General features: G+C 46.1%; 1 protein-coding gene across 2 annotated transcripts in view; it reads right to left on the minus strand.

Annotated features, from left to right (window-relative positions):
• The window catches only part of PAK1 (p21 (RAC1) activated kinase 1), a 74,254-nt gene that overhangs the window by 24,567 nt on the left and 29,187 nt on the right, over positions 1–20,500 (minus strand). For both annotated transcript variants that reach the window (XM_026078157.1, XM_026078158.1), the window contains 3 exons: positions 8,269–8,479; positions 2,049–2,149; positions 497–644 (listed from right to left, as the gene is read on the minus strand). In XM_026078157.1, coding sequence (XP_025933942.1) covers positions 497–644; positions 2,049–2,149; positions 8,269–8,458 — 439 coding nt within the window. In that variant the 5' untranslated portion in view covers positions 8,459–8,479. The remainder of the gene's footprint in view (positions 1–496; positions 645–2,048; positions 2,150–8,268; positions 8,480–20,500) is intronic.

Below are 20,500 nucleotides of genomic sequence, written 5' to 3' on the forward strand. Positions count from 1 at the left end.
GATTTATAGGGAAATCCAGCCAGCAGCTATCGAGTATGCAGCAGCTGAGCAGCGTTGCTCAATCACAGCACATGGGGAGCAGAGAAACCTCTCCCCAAGCACATGTGAAGCGACATCCACACCCAGCCAGAAACCGAAGCTGGTGCAAAATTTAGCTGCCTCTTTTCTCCAGAGGTTTTCATCACTGGGGCACAACACTAGGACTCCAGGATCTGCCTTCTGGGTATTGGCTGTAAGCTTCAAAAAAACCTATGTGTTTTGGGATTTAGCCAGTTGACTGACCTCCTCCTTCACAGCTATGCTGGCCATCAGGATTAACAGAGCAGCATCTTAAAGGAAGAGGGAAGCTGAGCAGCCAGGGAATCTCATTCCCAATTTTTTTGAAAAGATGGATCTACTTGTTGATTAAACAAAAGATCCACATGACTGTATGACATATGCAGTGACTCTAATGAAAAGCTGGAGGGAGTAGCTGCATGAGATGATCACCACATACCTGTGAAACTCATGTACTTTTGGCTGTTGGAGATCTTTTTGGAGTTGTAGAACTCCAACACATCCAGCACTGCCTGGGGGTTCTTCTTCTGCTCCGACTTGGTGATGTTGGATGTCTGCAGTAAACGGGCCCATTGCTCCGGCATTCCCTGTTGAAGATGTACTGTGTTAGCCCACAGTCAGCCTAACACAGTTCACAGCACACGTACCTGCCGCGTTAGTCCTGTCACACTGTTTCTGGGTTACTTTTAGTGCTGTGAAGGAAACGGGGAGAAAAGAAGAGAGAAGAGGAAAAAAAGGTGGTGGGCTGATATCTTCTCAGCCCCCGTCTCTGTTAGAAGTCACACATATGCCAAATGTGGATATACAAATGCCACTCTGATCTCCAGGCTCTGTGCAGGCCCCAGATCCTTTGAAGACCAAAACTAAAGAGAGAATGGAGCAGACCCAATGCTGCAGTTCAGGAAGAGTCTCAAGCAAAAAACCACACACATATTTACATATATCCAAGAGTGACTACAGAAGTAACATATATTGTATAGCACCTAGTACAGTGGATGTACAATACTCATTTGGATCTTCTTGTAGCACTAGAGTATTTTGGTAATAGTGGTTTGGGGCCTGTTGCAAAGAGAGATGTGACAGCAGCGATGTTAACCTCAAATGTGGAGGTCAGAATTTCACTACAGGCTCATCATTTCAATCAAAATACACCTGGAGTACAATTTGACTTGTGACTTTCTTCACAAGCAAGATCAACAGTTTGGGCAGATGAAGCAGCAGGTCACTGGGATCCTTTACCACCACCGTTACCTTCCCTGCTCAAAAGGGACGACGGATGCACCACTCAGAGGTAATGCCCAACTGGTACATCCAGGTTAACTTGGGCAAGTCTAGAGGCAAGACATGCAAAACATAACCGCACACGTGATTCAGGCTAGGAAAGCAAAGTTCCTGAAAAAGAAGTATATTAAAGACAGCTATAAGCAGCTTGCTCATAAACAACTTCTGCTGCTGTTAAACCCTATCTCACAATCAAATTAAGAAGAAAAAGATGATGAAATGCAATGCTGTCTCCCTAATAATTTGCATGTCAATAAAAAAAAATGCATAGAAGTATCTGCCATTTAGCCTAAGGAGAGCACATGCATTTTCTGGCATGAACAGGTGTGCACAGCTGACTGTCTCCTAACGGGCAGCTCTCAGAGCTCCATTGGGAGGACACGGACTACGCTGTAGCCCTAATCCAGCTCTAGAAGGGGAGCGGAAAGGAGGGGAAGGGAGGGGACATAGACCGTGTTTTTGTCCACGGCAGCCAAAAAACAGGAAAGGGAAAGTTTGCTGGCAGCCTAAGTTCCTGGCATGTGCCAGGTTTGACAAACAGTCTCTCAGCAGGAATTAGTGGGTCGGCCTCTAGAGATGTGTTTCAAAGGAGATCAAACGAGATGATGGTAATAGCCTTTCCGGCATTACTGTATGAAAGATTAATAAGCCCTGGCTCCTCCCAGCGATAAGCAAAACCACACGATTCTCTCTTCCTCCAAATCACTTACCGTGAATTCTCCTGTGACTGCATCAAACCCCACATGAATCGTGTGTTCAAAGTCTGAAGGGAGCGAGATCTCTGGCCGCTCTTTCTCTTTCTTTTTATTGGCTAGAAGAGAAAAAAAAAAGAAGGAGGAAAAAAAAAGGAGAATCCATCAAGAATTAAGATCTCCATGACAGCCTGCAATTTACCTACCCAACCATATCCCACTTTGCCAGTCACAGGATTTCAATCTGAGGCAGATGTACAGCAAGTTAAAAACAATATTCACCTCATTTGAGAGCAGCTGCGGTCAGCGAACAACAAAAATCAGAGTCCTACAGCACAGGACAAATATAAGACAAGGAAACTGATATTTTAGATAAGTTACATACCAACTGGCAGAGCTAGACTCAATAGCGCAAGCGCCATCCACCTAAAACACCCACTCAAGCATACATAGGTCAGAGTTAAAAGCGAAGTGGAAGTAACTGGAGCCATGGAGTTTTGGACATATGTTTTATTTGTTTTTAAGCAACATATGAAAAAATCTTTAAAAAAATATATATGCTGTTAACATGCACTCACCCTCTCATGTTAGAGAGGGACAAATTTAACTACAAATACCGTTTATAAATTAACTTCCTCCATCCTATGTCATCAAAACCAGCTGCTATCTTTTGTATCCAAGTCCAAATAAAAGTTGTTTTGTAGCTGACACTTTCCAGTGCACTTTTGGCAACATGAATGCCAAAAACCAGGTATTTCAGAAACCTGCACGGCTGATTTTCAATATCGCAATTATTTAAGACACTTCTCCTGGTCATGTGTGTAAAGACACTGAGCGTTTCCCTCAGAGGGCCAAATTCTGTTTTCTCCAGTGACAGTTCCGGCACTGCTCTCCATTTCTGGAGAAAGAGAAAACTCAGATACTCAGTTTGGGACATGGAGAAAGAAGAGATTGTTTTCAATTCCCTCTTTCAAATAAAGGGAAAGGGGGAAGTTCAACCACAGAGGAGCGACCGAGTTGCCAAAGAAAGGAGGAGAGAAAGGTGAAACACTAGAGGAGCCATCACAGAGCRGGAAGCTAGAAGGAACCAGAAGCAGCTGCTGGTTAGCAGACATGGAGCATCTGCAGCAAGGAGGCCTGCCAAAGGAGGAGCAAGCAGCTCTATCTAGCAGGTACACAGAAAAAGCTGCATGCACTAGCAGGGGATGGAAAGCAAGAGGAAAAGAGAAGCTGGCAGAAGCTATCAGAAGAACCACACGGTATAGTCATATCTACAGCATCAGTCACATGCTCCAAGCCAAAGAGTAAGGTGTCAGCTCCGGTCTAGAAGCAGGCAGCTCAGGTGAGGAAGCAGAGAGCATCTGTACGAGCAACACTAAGCAAGAGCGGCGCACGGATGACGCACACTTTCATACTGTCCTGGACAACTGCAGCATCCCTCAGTAGGTTCAGATGTACTCCCGAAAAAAGTTCTCAAAAAGCTAACGAGCCTTAACTCGCTATCCAGAAGCCAACACACAAGCGCCTTTCGATTCCTACGTTCAGACTTCCCAAGCATCCTGGTGCACACCCCAAGTCCTAGCAACCTTCTCTGCTATCAGCCATTCCAGCATCCATTCAGCCAGCAAACCGAGCTGGCTCCTGACTCCAAACTCATTCGAACCACAAGACTATGGCCTGAACGAGCCTCAGTTAGGCAAAGCACAAAAAACAGTTCTGGAAGGATTAAGTAATGTAACCACATTAGCCATCCAGGTGTCTGTCCATATTTGACACACAGGTAGAGAGTTTAAGTACCRGCCTACATTGTACTTCAAAAAAAGGAATAGTTTTTTTGCACTTACGACTTATGTTGTTTTAATAGCCCAAGAGTACTTAACACTCTTCCCATTATCTTATAGTGTCCTGCAACCGTATCCCACTGCTCTTTAACCCTCTGCATTTCTCCTTACTCCCCTTGGGAGAGCTACTAAAACGCATGCTAAAAATCACTTTGCCTTAGCTATAATGCTGCGGTGGGTGAAACCATAATTGCTCTGTATATTTTTTAAAACTGTCTGACTGCCGCACTCAGGGTTTCATAGCGCCCAGCTGAATACACCATCATGTGAATCCACGCAAAGCTGGCATACGAATTCAAAGGTATTCCTTCAGGATTCTCACAGGACAATGAACTTCAGAAGCTTTTGATGTGAAATCTGAAGGATCTAAAAGCCTAAACGTATTAAGACATTAATAATATAATTGCTTTTTGCAGTAGGTATTTATGTTACAGCAGAAGGTATGAGCTAAAAGGAATTAGAGAGAGACAGGCACTCCCAACCCTACTTAACACTTAATCCCCCTCCACAGTCTATTAGCCTTGCAATGAGTCAAAAAATCCTAAAGAATCTTAAATAAGAGACACATAAATAAAAATTAAATATGTGTTTAAGACGGCCTCCCTACCACCAAGCGCTTTATTCCCCCAAGTATCTTATCACCTTTGCATTTAAAAGGCAGCACATTTGACACACTGGTACAACAGCCAGTCAGGAAGCTTCCTCCCGATGCTCTGGCAACTTGAGCTGCAACTAGGAAGCACAATTTCCAACAGCAAAGTGAGCCAGCGAGCCCATCCTGAAGCTTTCTGAGATGAGAAAGCTCTTCTCCACTGGTGCTGCCCTGTCTCAGAGGCAACCACACACCCGCTGCAGTGTGACCATCACGCAAAGAGCTCCCTGGAGCTGTAAATCGGTACCGCCAGCAAACCGTGGGTAACATCCTGCCCCTGCGCGAAGCAGCAGCTGAGCTCGGCCAAGTTCAGAGGAGCTGAGCGTGGCGCACTTCAAGCTAAAGCTTGCCTCCTGTCCCCAAAGAGGACACCGATCGGGCCACAACTACAAAAATCRGAGTGCTCACAACTCGTTTTGAAAGCACCACACAGATGCAGAGCTCCCATGATTTGGGTTGGAGCCATCCCGTATCAGGCCAACATGCTTTTAAATATCAGATTCTGGTTTTAGCCTGGGACAGATGGAAGCAGGATACCAACTCACATCCTAGTTTTGCAAACAGGGCAGGACAAAGCAGCCTAGCAGGGGGGCACAAATTAGCAGAAGCGTACGCACCCTGCACGAACGAGGGCCAGGGTTTAGACCCACGTGTATTTGCACCACGGCTCTGCTCATGCACAGTTGTGGCACAAAGGGAAAAACGCATTCCAAAGTACCGGCAGCTGGACCCGCACCACAAACAGCTCCAGGCTCACCCACCAGTCCTTCCATATCCATGCATAAAATTCATAAAATTCAAATTCAGATTAATAAATGCACTCCCCTTCGTCCAGCATCTGTGTCAAAAAACTTCTCAGTGCAGTGCAGAGATCTCCTGGATCACCTGCACGCTGCTGCATTGCCCTCCAGCAGATGTTTGAATGCCCCATGAGGACCAGGGCCTGCGATCTTGAGTCATGAGATCATATTCTTGAGTCTCCACTGAGAACCTCCCGTTTGCAATCTGTAGCAGATGCCCCCAGCATGTCCCCTCTTGTTGGCCTCCCCTCCAATATTGACCCTTATGGTCCCAACAGATCTCTCATCTGCTCCACAGCAGAACTCCACCTACGTGAGCTGCTCCTCCGTATAAAGCACAACYCCCTCATGATCTTCCCTACCCGTCCTTCGTAGAGTCTTGCTCAGCTGTGAGAGCTATCCCACCACATCTCCATGATCCCAGTAGAACTGCAGCTCACCAACTGCACATGGACTTCCAGTTCCTCCTCTTTATTTCCCACACCACATGCACTTGTGTGCAGGCACTTCAGATGGGCACCCAGTCATCCTGCGAATGGCAGAGCCTTCTCTGCTGCACTGTCCCATCTGCCCTGCCTCCTATTTCCTGCTCTCCCAAGTATCTGCAGGCTTTGGTGTCTATCCCCAGATGGACATAGTTTAAAGCCCTCCTAGGTCAGTAAGCCTGCTGGCAAAGATGATCTTGCCCCACTTTGCCAGGTAGGTCCCATCTCTCCCTAGGAGTTGAGGAGGTTCCTGTAGTCACTGAAACCAAAGCCCTACTGACAGCAGCACTTCGATGCTTTTGYGGTACTATGCAGGACTAAAAAATAACTGTCATCAAGTCTGACCTCCAGCAGTATTCCCTGCACAACTGCCCAGAGTGAAGAGCTGCCACTTCTCCAAAGGGATTGACAACATCACTTCAGCAGCTATCARGCTACAGTGTAGAAGCCCAAGTCCACAATCACCTGCCAAGTTAGCTCTTGAGCATTTTGGATTTTTGCAGCCTCTTTGCAAGCCCAACACAGAGGTTAAGTGCCAAACACCGGCTTCTTCGGGTTAGGGCAAGCATTCACCTAGCCCAGCATCCCACGCCCAGCAGTGGATGAACAGAGAAAGAATGTGAGACAAGCACACAGTGATCTTATTGTGCCCAATCAACAGGTTATGGATTCCCCTAAATTAATCTGCTCTAACTGAATGGAAAAAACTCTCCCAGCCAAACCAACAAACAACAYCCAAAGTGTTTTGGGCACACAAAAAAAGACACGCTGTCTGAACACCTGGGAAGTTTACTAACAATAGTTAAGCAGCAGCAGGCACTGGGAATTTAGTTGCCATCCTAAGATTAGAAGAAGTTTGCATTAGGTGAAAAACAACCAGTCCAAAGTGAAGGTGACAGTGTTAAAGGCATTTTTTGCTAAACAGGAGTTAGAGGACAGGAGCAACCATTCTAGCTTGGGCAGGTGTACTGCAACAGAAGGCTCTGCTGGGCTTGGCTAAACAAAAATCTCTCATGTCTCGAAGCATCTGCCATGTTGGCCTACCTTCAGTGAACGCAGGCATCTTAAAATCAGTGGCAGTCTGTCTGTTGATTTTACCTGAGCTGCTCGTTTTTGCAGCTCTCCTTGAAAATACAGTTCAAACTAGCATTTCAGGCTATATTCCTTTTAATCTCTTCTAAATTTCACGTGATTTCTTCGCTTTCTGCAACTGTTGAGACTAAAGATTTAAAAAACATACTCCTTTAAAATAAGCCAACCAAAAGAATTCTACAGCTCTTTAGGATTAATACTCAAAACAGCAAGTTCTAACCCAGGTCCTGCAAACTTTTAACATTGAGTTCCTGGGTTTCTGCATTGCAGGATCAAAACTGGTGTTTGAAAACAAACCAAAGTTGCCAAAGGTATTAGATGTTTAATAATGAATGCTGCAATATTTTGTAGAAAAGAAAGTTCCCCCAGAACCCTGCCTCTCTTGCTTATTTAAATCAGTGGAATTATCCCTCCAATTAGCCTTTTAGCTAAAACAAAACTTAAGGAGATAGCTTCCCTCCTGAAGGTCATGAAATGGAAGATGACTAGACTTCACTTCAGTTATCCAGTGTCCAAAAAGCTGATGCATTAGAAAAAGGAACTCCAAAAATAGGTCAGACATAAAAAGAAAGCACAGGTTAGAGATTGGATTTTTTTCTTRCATCACTTCAAATGATTCACATGACGGATATATTTTTAAAAATATCCTGATCCTAAAAATTAGAATTGCACATACAGTTCACAGTTCTTATCCCCATTTCCATCTGTTGTAGTCCCTGTAACAGGAGAAAATTCCTTCGGTTCCCAGGAAATGTGCAAGAATTTACAGTGACAGATTATTCTTTACAGCAAGTAGACAATGTCTGAACCAAACTCTAAAATAGAGTAAGATGAGAAATTACACCTTTGACAGTAAGCTTTTCACAACAGACCCTGTAGTAACATGACAGTCCTGGCAGGAGACTGTCTGTTAGACATACTTGACTCAAAATTATCTGCTGTTCARAACAACACAGAAACAACCTCTCCTCATCCCTCCAAAGGAATTGCCAACGCCACCTTTGCACCAACTACAAGCAGGTCAGTTAAACGTTTAAATGACTTTCCAAGATCATTAAGGACAAATTGGGGTGGGAGAGGGAAAAGCTAGTCCCAATTTTCAGGGATGCGGTTACTGTAATTAAAAAAAAAAAAGAAGCACAAAACAGATTAAGAAGGATGGATTAATTGTGGCAGAGTTAATTATTAGGAAAACAGAACTACAGCCAACAGCTCGTGTTCCCCAAAATGATCAAGACAGTTGCATATTAGAAAAAAGCSAGCCATCTTCTAAAAACTAAACCATGATTAAGTGTTAGGTTTTTAAACTAAGGTCATTCTGAGCAACATGCAGAGAGAAGGTTTGTAAGAACAGTCAAAATACTGTACTTTTATCGCCTGGTAAAATAGATCGGTAAAATCGGTCTCTCTTTTTCTTTTCTTCCGGGTTGGGAGGCAAAGGTTTTGAGCCATGGTTTAAAGTCCCAGCATCTTTGCTCCCCGATCCAATCATAGTGCTGGTGTTTCTCATCGGAGGAGCAGGCGGTTTGTCTTCTGTTTCAACTCCATTGTTAGACATCTTCAGTTGCAGAAGCCGTTACTAGGAATAGGAAAAAGAAAATAAAAATAAGAAGCCTTGGTTTTTTTATTATTAGATTCATATACTGTCAAATTAACCACACGCAAGTATTTGCAGGTTACGCTAACTCCAGACTGGCTTGTAACCTTATATCAACACAGACCAGGCATCAGCCCAACAAATTCTACTCAAGTTCCAAGTTACTTCTACTAACAAGACTATGTTTAAGTGCTTGGGTTATTGATTATTGTGGAAGGCTTATTTTAGGCTACAACCAATTCTCTAGTAATCCCATGGAGCAGAACATGGGATTGGGGGAACAGGGCAGAGCAGCGATACCTGAGAAGAGCCAGCCAAATGCCTAAGCTAACAAGGCCTCCCAGACCCATGCTAGTTCCACTGAAAATCGTATCAAAAGTTTTACATCAGGCTCCAGCACGGGCAGTAACACGACGCACAAACACGACGCAGAGACACCCAAGCTGGTCTGCACTCAAAGAGCTTAGACGCAGCAGGTTCAAATTAGCTCGGGCTCCATCGCTGCCTAAAAAGCAGCCAAATCGCTTCAGCAGCAGACCCGGTCAGGAGGCAGCACAGCCGTATTCAGGTCATCTCAGATGCAGCGCYCACTGCACCCACGTCGGCCTTGGCCCCCCTGCAGCAGCGGCACCCTCAAAGTGCAATTCAAAGAGCCAGGTACAGCCAGAAAGTTGACTGTACTTTGTTCTGTTGCAAAGGTCAAATAAAACTGAATCCCCAACATATATGTTAATCCTTAAACAAATAATCCCTGCTGCGTAAAACTGGAGAAGGAAGCTTTTGCACGGCGTTATTCTGCAACGACTAGCTTGTTCCACCCAAATGAGATCAGCATTACTCCAGAGGCAGCCTGACTGCAGCAAGATCCTTCTGGAAACCGAAAATCCTTTGCATTAAGTTTTCAAAAGAAAGTTGGGACTTAAGTATAGAACAAAGAGCAAAGCAAGAACAACTTGTGTTCAGGTGGAAGAGGAGCTGAACAGCTTTCCAAATTCCACAAACCACGTGGAAAGCCGTTTCATTCAGGAGGAATTATCTGAAGGCGGAAACTCCGAAGTGCTCTGTTCTGTGCAAGGGAGAAGCTGGGTTACAAAGCCGCTGGCTTCCAGGGAGCTGCTTTGCCAAAGGGTGGACTCAGAGGGACAGCACTGAAGCGGACTTTAATACTCTGGGTCCCACTCCAAGCAGATCCCACGACCACGGAAGTCTTGGGCTAAAATACTGATGTTCAGCACAACCGGCAAGATTCAGACTCAGGCACGCTCTCCTCTGGAGCGTACCAATTCCCTCCACCGCATGGAGTAGAGAAAGGCAAATGATGACCGCAGAAGGCACTCAGCAGCAACACGTTTGCTAGCCTTTGCTGAACGCACTCGTTCCCTAGCTGTTGCCTGCCAAGCCATGGCTGGTCTGCAGATCCACCTTCTCCTTCACGTATTTGATTCATCTTTCTTCATACGTGTTCTTAAATGGGAGTGTTGACAGTGGTCCACAGCCCACATGGCTCTGCACAAGCCTTCAGACCCAGGCAGCTTTGTAAGCAACCTGACCCCATCCTCTCCGCCTCCCAGCACAAACGCACAACGGGATTTAAAATTACAGATTAGCATYTGGAGTATTTATCTTAACGGTGGAACAGTTTTGGCATCTGGGGGGTGGGGAGGATGGAAATCAGCTGTACATTTGTCTGGGCGTGTTCTGACAAGTGCCCTGCACCGCTCCCATCACGACTGCTTCTGGCCTTCAGCCTCCTCATACTGTTCTCCAGGGCAAAATGGAGCAGAGTAAGAGTGACAGCTGGACTGAGAGCGATGAAGCGGTGCAGAAGACTCCCCCTTCTACACTGGGGAGAAAAGTCAAAATTAAAACCCAACCGGTAAATTTGGCAGCCACTGGTGAGGACAAATCTTGTGCGACATGGAGATCCTGAGGCCTCACAGGCAGTCTTTGCGCACTGCCATGTTGGAGACATTGACACAGAACCGGCACAACTACAGCATCCAAAAAGGAAGCAAGCAAAGGTGCCACGCAAGACCTGCGGTTTTTGCACTGAYACATGTTTAGCCAGCAGAAAACAAATTGCTGAGAGGGTGCTAGGGATGCACTGCAAACGGGAAAGCAGCAGGAAAATTAATATGGGCAGCTGTGTACCTGCCAAATGTCCCTCCGCAGGAGTGGTCACCGCATYTGCTGCTGCTGCAACGCTCTGGTTTACTCCAGAGGGGGTTGAATCCCCGGGGTTTGAGCATTCAAGGATTCCCCTGCCAGTCAGTCTCCTGCCTTCCAGGAGTTGCAGGCGCTGCTGAGATGGCAGGAAAAGCTCCCTTGCCACCAAATCCCTCTCCAGCAGAGCAGAGAGGAGGGTAGGAGAGAACTGGTGCTTGCTACCTCCTGCAAAGAGGCACAGGATGAAGCAGGGGACAAAGTGAAGCTTAATGCATGGGGAGCAGATGCAAAGCCACACTGAAGGGTGGTAAAGGAAGAGAACAGAATAGCAAGTGGTTTGGGGCTAGAGGAAAAAAAAAAAAAAAAGTGAGAAGAGGAAGAAAAAAGCCCACAAAACAGTCAGAGGTTGACCTAGTGCCGGGCAAAGGAAAGAAAGAAGGTAAGCGAAAAATAACCATCTTCATTTCCAGCTCAGTGCAAAACTCCGGGGACATCTGCTTCCAGTTTCTTCAGTGTAAGAGGGTTTTCCAGATCCCTCAGTTGGAAAGGATACGAGCACAAGTGAATCACTGTTTTACCACAGGGCTGGAAACGCTGGCAGGACAAGCGCTCCTTTATGCTACATTACATTATCCCCCAAATGAGAAAGCAACCGCTGAGAAGTTGTGTAGTTCTAGCAAACAATATTCCTTTACACCTATTCAAGAACTGCGACATTCATGTGGTCAAAGCCTGCAGTACATCCTCTCCTTTCTCCTCCATCGCTTAAGCTTCCCRGACCTTCTTCCTCACAGAATCACGGAATGTTTGAGGTTGGAAGGGACCTCTGGAGATCGTCTAGTGCAACCTCCCCCCRCTCAAGCAGGGTCACCTAGAGCACGTTGMRCAGGAAGATCAAAACCTTGCGTGTTGCAAGAAGTACTCGACCTGTTTGGAGATAGGGGGTGGGAAAAATCCTTCGACCCACCAAAATTAGGAGATCTGGTTCTACRTCAGTTATTACTTGTAACGACAGCCCCATCCTAGAGGGCTCCCAAAAGCCATTTTCCATAAATGTTTTTGAAGGAAAGGAAAAAAACAAGAACGTGCTTCCAGGCATCTTCCCACTATGATACGGGGATATGGTCTATCCCCAAACTCAACATCTTTATATTTTAAGCCTCTGTCGGCTACAAAGTACGTGGCTGAAGCCCTGCCCTGACAGAATTGCATCCACCTCTCCCGGTGCCTTACAGCACAAATGAGGGCCCGCAGCACGGAGTCGTTCGGAGCTGTTACGGAGGCAGCCGCTTTCCCCATCCATAGCCTAGTTGACTGTGCAAATTCCTTCCTGCCTAAAATAATCTGCTGCCAACTCACAGGCAAGCAGGATTTAAAGCACCTCCCTCRTGCCGGCTCTGCCGAAATTCAGAGCGCTTGCAGGCAATTGCCTCACCAAGCAGGGCAGCATCGGAGCTCTGACACCGAAATGAGTCACTCGGCTCTGTGTGATCCGCTCCCGCAAGAATGCAAAGCGTCACCGGCCTCCGSTCTCCTTCTTCTTCTTCTTCTTCGCAGCAGGACTGCGCTGTTCGCACAGCTCTCCCCAAAAATTTCGCTTATGTTTCGGTGTCACGATTAAACGAACAACGGAAGCAATTAGCACATGAACTTTTCCGGGGGAGTCAGATGAGGGAATACGTTCTCGATACAGACACAGCTATTCTCGACTACTATATATTAAAATACTAGCTCTCAAACCGAACCCCACGGACATCACTAGAAAGACGTAGCCATGATCTAGGACTGTTGTTTCTGCAGCCACTTGGAAAGTCAGAAGCCAGGATTTTTTCAGCACACAGTATTCATTAAAATAACTTTTATTATCCACTACAACCCACGACAGCCATGAGTCAAATTACAGTGGCCTTCAAAGCCCCTCACTTAAATTAGATTACCCCAACCTCAATCCAGTCAAACAGACCGGACACGTTCTCCTTTCACTATCTGCAAGACACTCGGGCAGATAGGAAAGGGTGAGGGACAACTGCGAGCAAGGGGACAAGAGAGTTCGGAAACGACTCTGCAGTCCAAGACGGAGCAAGCGGAGCTACTGGAACAGGGCGCAGCACCCGCAGGTGCCAACAGTGACRTCCAAAAATTCAGGTTCACAGACACGTACAGATCTGCGCACGGCTAGATAGAACTCAAAATCACAAAGTTTAGGCCTGTAACTTTGCTGTAAAACAGGCACAGACTCCCTAGCAGTTCACCTAGCAGAGTGGGAGCCCAACACACACGGAGCCTTCTGCCATTAAAAACACACACAGACAGGGGAAAGAAAAAAAAAGCCACCACAGATCCTCTATTTATGCCATTTTCCTCTGGCAAACCAGATCGTTTCAAGCCTGATGCCCTACTCTGAACTCCAGTTTCTGCGAAGCTGCTTGTGTTTTCCTTCCACTCTTCAGCGAGACAGGCAAATGACTGATTGCTAAAACAGAAAGCAATTAAAGAGTCAGAGGAGCTGAAACCTACGCTACAGTAGATGCCATAACGATAACTATGTCCAACGCATACTAATTGCCGGAGTCAACAGGAACACTCATAAAAGAGCCATCTATAATTCATGCAGTCTGGCAAGACAGTGGCTGTAAGCCGCTCRCTACAACTTATAGATGAATAAACTATGTCAAACAGGAGAGGGGGCAGGGAGACGCTCCAGCGACTGTTTCCTCCCCCCTCTGCCTACCAGCAAAAGCGATTCGTACACTTTCACAAAATGCTACTTTTCTGTTGTTGCCGGGGTGAAGAAAGGGGGGCCTGACCGCAAAAAGGGGGCCGGAGGTCTTAATCTTTACCTGAGTTGATCCTCATCAGCACAAGTATTTTCTGTCTGCGCCAGTTCCCTACACCCTCTCACACGTACCTCGCTCCCCCCGGCTGGAGGTGGCTAACGCACACACACACACGGTTAAAATCTCCTTCGTCCTCCCCGCACGGAGGGGGYGGAAAGGGGCCGGGGCCGTGGCCGGCCTCCGCTCTGTTCAAACACATTGCAGGCAGCAAAGATTCCCTGCCCGTGTGTCACGCTTTTGATCCCAATCCCAGAAGCAAATCACCGTCTCAGTTTACCGGCCGGGTTTCGACACAGGACGAACAGACGCTCATTCATTTCATCTGCGTTATTTTTACGCGGGACTGAGCCGCAGCGTCAGGCCGAGCCTCACGCGCTTCCACCTGAGAAAAGTGGGCAGGACACATGTCCTCAGTCGGAGGAGGGGATCTGGGACRTGCGCTGTCACGGAAAAGGGCAGCAGCAACACACACATCCGGAGGGAGGACAGACTGCTCATGGCATTTAGAGACCATTAAAAACCAGTAACGGTAGGACCGGATCGATTCCCCAGCCGGTTACTGCGTGTTTGAGYGCTGGGCAAGCGTGCCAGTTAAACGAACGAACAAAAAAGTCAYGGGCCATCAAGCCATCAGTCCGAACCCGACGTTTACATGTGAGCAATCCCATCTAAGGGGAAAAGCAGCATTTCATAAAGTTTAAATATATATATATATACAGAAAACAATACTGTTTTACTCATCTGTCTTCAGAATTTACCTCTTGGACCGTTATAGTTGTTGTCAACACCTAAAGATACAGATGAAATCCTTAAATTAAAGGAAATAACAACAAAATCACTAAAAATGAGCCTCCCTTTAGAGACGTACGCGTGCACTACCACCACCGGAGCGGGTGGGTGTGAGGAGGGGGAAGAAAGARAGAGAGAGACTCTGATGGCAGATGGCCAACTGCTGGTTGCGGTCTTGCTCCGCTGCCAGCTTTATTTCGATAGCGCTAGACGTAAAAACTAATTGGCCAGTCACAACTCAACGGGAACGCGGGAGGAGTCCACTGCCTGGAATTCCAAAAAGCYAAAAGGCAGGAGGGTCCTTTAAATATATATATATATAATAATAATTCAGCCACAACTGTTTGAGTTAAATGCAAGAATTGCTAGGTGAGATTCGCCAGCCTGTATTTTGCAGGGGGACACGGTCACCATCACAGCGGGCACCACTTTGGGGCAGAACCGTGGAGCCTTTTCCTGGGCAGACATTCATGCTAACCCATCGAACCGCACAGATACGCTTCTAAAGAAGAAGGGACTAATTATAACTGCTTGATTCCTAGCAACAGTGCAGAGTTGTTCTTTTGCCCAAGTTAAGGGAAGCTTCTTCTTGTTTTGTTTTAAATAACTAAGGTCCAGCTTTTGCCAGCTGCTTTGGTGTGGGCCCATGTGTGACTGCTCTTACAGACGCATGGAGGGTTTCACTAGCGTTAAGGCAGGTCAAGCTCCTTCCATAGGATCAGCCTCTCATCCAACGCTGCAGAGAAGCAACGACAGCTTAAATTGCCACGTTTCAGCTTATCTTCAGCGGTTTCACTGTGGAGGCAAAAGSAATCGGCATCCAAATAGTTGCCATATCTCAAAAAAAAGAATGCAAAATGACKAATATCTGGCAGCGCCAAACAAACCACTGCAACCATTTCACAATCGATGCCCTGCTGTGCCCAAGTAACTAGAGGACACGATGAGCTCACGTTTTCCAGCCAGGTAGCTACAGCTTCAAGAGACTGTGGAGACCAGCTGTGGCTCATCCTATCCCTGCGTAGCAGCCTGCTGATTTTGACCGGACGCTTGCCCCATTCCAATGGCACTTTCATACAGCCCAAGAGAAATAAACTGCATCCACGGGAGAGAAAATAAAAATAAAAAAATCCGCGCTGAGACAGAAGGAACCCAGAGTATCATTTCTGAAAGTTCTCAGCCCACAAATCATCCCCGTTCTTTCCTCATCTCGAGAGACGCCATCTCCCCTGCCCCAGCGGCATGCCAGAACGAGCACGTTTGCTGATGCAGACGTCGGCGCAGGCTCCTCTTTCCAGCGCGGTACGGAGCAGCCTCGGCTCCGATTCCACTCGAGCTCACGCAACGGCAGGGCTTCGACTGCCCAAGTAGCAACCGGAGTCGGCTTGCAAAGCAGGGTGGGAAAAATAAAGCCCTCTTATGTTTAAAATAAAAAGCATACCCAAAACACATATGAGCAGGTTTCCGGGAGGAAATTTGTGTTCCATAGGAAGTGACTGGATGAAGCATAAAGAAAATATATTAAAACACAGAGCTAAATGCACTGCCACGGCTCTCCATGCAAGTTACTTGGCTCTAAGTGAAATGGCACGTTAGCAGCAACAGCACTGAAAGTAACGGAATTATTAATCAACTTTCTCATTCGAAGGTATCCAACCCAGAAGATGAACCTGGAGCACAGGGCTCAGAATTAAGCCCCGCTGTCCCTGAGGTAGAGCAATTCCTAGGAGGATGGCGTTACGGCCCATTTCCATGGCTCAGCTCCGATGGAGATCTCATTTTCTACCTCTCCTGTCAAAACGGAAAGGCTGTCTGTCATCCACCACCGCTTACAAGCAGATTAGCACCCTTGCCGTGAGGGCCAATCCTGAGGACTTGAGCTACGCAAGGCGCTCTCAGTGGAATTTGTCTGGAGATAGGCAGACGCTGTCTGTAAACCACAGATTATGCAACTCCGCTAAATTATATCAACTTCTAATAACTATCTGCCTGAAGGAGTTGCAAGCAGTTTTAAAGGGTAAAGAGCGCTATTAATCCCGAACAACCTACTCAAGTTTTAAACACGCACACGTTTGCCAAAACACAGTGCGTACGCATGCACCTCGCTCAACGCGGAGACATGACATTTGCAACGAGAGAGGTAAGGCACGTGTCAGAAAATGTGTCAAGTCGACAAATGCACGGAGGACAGGTGGGTGCAGTGGTCAGCAGAAAGACACAGCACGGAAATTGCAGAAAATTGGAGTTAACCCATTCTGTAAAAGGTAAATTCTTCTTGGGACAAGAGAGTCGAAGAGAGAGCTGCAAAGAGAAAAGCGACATCCTAACAGCAAAAAACCCACCCGACTCCTTCCCCACAGGGAGACTGAAGAACTAAAGAGCAAGACGACACACCGTCCAAAGCACAAGCATCATTAGCGGATGAAGCTGTCCAAGAGCCTCAATTAGACCGAGAGGGAATTGCCACAACAGTTCCCTAATTGGGAACGCAAACATTGCTCATCAGAGCAGTGCTTGCTGCTGCGTACGGCTCCGTTGTCTTCACTGCAGCTAATGACAGTAGGAAGCCCTGTGTTCGGTAGCACTTATGTAACAGACTGGCAAATCTGTCACATTCCCTTAATTGCCAGCCAGGATGCTCATACTGGCGGTGTTTTTTCAATTAAATCAAATCACACAAATTGCTTCAGTTCAGTGTTGCTTCTTTAAAGTTCTGGTTCCTCTTCAAAGCTGGGGAAGGAGGCAGAACGACTAATTTTCCCAAGATAAAATGAGCTTTGCATCAAACACAAGGTTTTGTAGACAACTGAATGAAGAGACATGGAAAGTAAGTGCAGAGATCCATAACTGAAAGAGCTAATTTACAACTGGTAGAGACAAAACAACTCAAGAATTATGCACAGATCTGCTTCAAGTCTGCAATGATTATTCCTTCGATGATGACACATTTAATGCTCTAAAAGCAGTTCATTTAAAAGGCAAGATGAAAAAAGCCTGAAGTACCTTAGGTTTTCCGCACAGCTTAGCTTTTACAGTAGATAAAGCACTAGCTCTGTGTTTATAACAATACTCCCTTTAGCAAAATGCCCTGTTGTACGCAGTTTATAATCCCAGTATGYACAGAAGCAACTGCTACACTGCAGCAAGATCTCCCATCAGTAAACTTTGTTACTTTTACCAAATGGGCTGCAGAACATTCGCTGGTCCATTAAGAGTCATCATCGTTTATTTTAACGAGCAGGAGCTTGTTTTTAGGAGGTACCATCAGCCATTTTATCACCACCTTTACAGGGATCCCAATCATACTCACTGCTGGTAAGCAGAGAATGAAAAGCTCCGCAGGTCTGGTACAAAGGATCTGCTGTTTCCACAACAGATTACGACACAGTTCTCCCTTAGTTAAAGGCGGCACACGAGCCAATTGAGCTATTTTTATTCCATTGAATAAAAGCAAATCATAAGAACATCACTACAGTACTGGGTCCATTTTAAAGGACTCTGTAACTAGAAGGAGCAGAGGTTAATAACAGGACCAGAAACAGTACGCAAGGTTTTCCTTAACTTTGTGGCGCAGGACTTTTYGGGGCACATATCTCGTTCTGTGTTCTTGCCGCAACTACCTAAGCAGCTCTAAGTGAGACGTGCGGATCTTCGCTGCTACCTCTGTAAACCTTGCTGTCCCTCGTGAAGCGGCAGCGTCGGCTGGAGTCAAAAACCCCAGTGCAGCTGAGGCAGGTCGAGCTTCCGTACGCAGCCCTGCCAGCACCCCCAGCAATGACTTGCTTCTTTCAATCCAACTTCTAACGGATGGGCATCTACATCACAAAATCAGCAGCAACGCTAAGATGACCTGCAAATTCAGCAGAATTGGGACTTCAGTGATGAATGGACCGCCAGCACGCGTGTTTTATTTATCCAAAGACTGCTTTGTCAGATTGCTTGCTTCTCCTCTCCCTCCTCAAAACACTAAAAATYGTTAGAAGCGTGGTCACTACCGTGCGGCCACAAAGCTCTACAGGTGGTCTGGTACCTTTTCTAAGCGTTAGCCAACACTCACTGGTTTCCCAAAACGAAGATGGCATCTAAACACTGATGATCTAGGAGGAAATACGGGTCAAAGCATTTTATTCAGTGCAGCGCTCCCTCCCTCCCTTGCTGAAGTCCCACTGTTACTTCCTGCTAAGGTAATCAGCACACGAATTAGCCGCACTGCTAGAGCACAGCATGCAGCAGATCAAGACGCAGACTTTTCTGATCATCCTTTCTTAATTCCAGGAATGAAGATTCAAGGACATTCACTCCCAGCACACTCTTGTAGAAGTTCCTGCTAATACCCCAGCCCCAAAGCTTCCTCAGGGTCCAGGCATACAAAACAATTCTCACCTCGGTGCAAACCCCATGGTACCTGCCCATAATCCCTGTCTCTCCTATCACAAATCCAAGGCAAGAGAGTGCAAAATGAGCTATTTTTAATTCAGTTTTTTAAATTCGATTTAAATTCAAAATTTTAAACAGCTCCGTTTGCTATAAACCTCAGCTATAAACAAGGCAGGCAGTTTTGGAAATAGCTATTTCGCAGCCCACAGGGAATCTCAAAGGCGGTCCCTGATCAGACCCAGGAGGAACTTCCCAAACGGATTTCGCCCTGTCCACCTTATGGCATTGCACCCTGCCTCGKGCGTGCACCGCCTCTCTCTTCGCTACCGCTCCCGTTCGTACCTCCGCTGCAGCAAGCCCCACATTACCGCCCCGTTTCCAGCTCTTGTACACCTCTCCCGGCAGAGGGATTCTGCGAGGCGAAATATGCTCACTACAGACAGGGAGATCCCACAAATCAATCCAGAACAGAACAGAACCCGACGGCTTAAGCAAATCCTCTCCTTCGCAAGCAGAAGGCTGCTCTTTCCGCTACTGCTTTCCAGTCATTCCCTTCAAGCTGAGTTTTCCTCCATCCTTGGTATTCTTGTACCGCCGGCGTTTGCAGGCGCTGAACAYGGCCTCCCAAGGTATTTCTATTTGGCTGCTTTTATTTTTAAGAAAAGTCATTTCAGGTTGGAAGTAACTGCGTTCTTTTTCTCTGAACACACTTCACTGTTGCCTCGTTTTATCTGAGGACCTATCTAGTCTATCTGAGGACCTAAGAAAATATACCACCCTAACCACAGCCTCCAAGTTTTATCTGTCTCTGTTGCTCTATTAAAATATTATAACAGACATCCAAATCTGTGGTCTGTCATTGCGCTAGGTCCCTTTAGCATTAAAGACAGAAGTTGGATCTGAGCCTAATATAAATGCTTTCAACTTTAACAGGGTTTGAATTTACATCCCCATACCTGAAACTCCCAGAGGGTTTTGCTGCTTGGTACAAATAAAATCTCCAAAAAAACTACTGCTTTCRTTCGGAGAAGGCTGAACTGAGATATCTCAAGCAGAAGTGGTCAAATCCCAAACCAGGACTCTTTGAAATGGGCTCTCAAAAAGCAGCCCAGTGCAAACCAACCCCCAAGTCCGTCATTTTAGTATCTCAGGCTATCAGCAGACAGCCTGTAGCTTAGATCCAGGATGAGGTATTGCCTCCAGCCCTGCTCAGCTGCTTCCTAACAGTCTCTCCCCCAAGGAGCATCTGTATTTTCGCTCTTTCCTTGGAGATTCACTAACCTTTTCCTTCCTCAAAGGTTGAGATTACTGGCATTTTCCTCAGACTACATTTCTAAGCGTTCAAATGACCTGTCAAAACAGAGAAATAAATAAATCCAGAGAAGTATCAATTTGTCATTTCTCTGTCAAGGCATCCTAGGTAAAGACAAGACTTAAATTTTGGCTACTGTCTTTAAACACTGTTTGCTATTTAGGCATGCCTGTATATCATTTACATATCATTTTACTCTTTCTCTTAATACCAGTGTCCTCAGAGGGAAAGGGTGAATTAGAATATTGGTATCTCTAATTTAGGAGGCAATTAGATCTGCRACAACAATCCATAGCTGAATGTATGCTAAAAATAGCCTAGTTAGAATTCTGCTTTAATTAAAAATCAGACAAATAATCCTATTATCCTGAGGATTACTTTAGGTGTGGTTCTGCTGCAACACAAATCTTTCTTTCTTTTCTTTTTTTTTTTTTTAATCTTTTAGTCTCTCACCCAGAAAGCAACTGAAAGAAAGCTAACAGAATGGTACTTTCTGCATAAAAGGTACCTCTCCCAATTGGA

This window comes from Apteryx rowi, unplaced genomic scaffold, assembly GCF_003343035.1.
Source record: "Apteryx rowi isolate R43461 unplaced genomic scaffold, aptRow1 scaffold_471, whole genome shotgun sequence".
Classification (NCBI taxonomy): domain Eukaryota; kingdom Metazoa; phylum Chordata; class Aves; order Apterygiformes; family Apterygidae; genus Apteryx; species Apteryx rowi.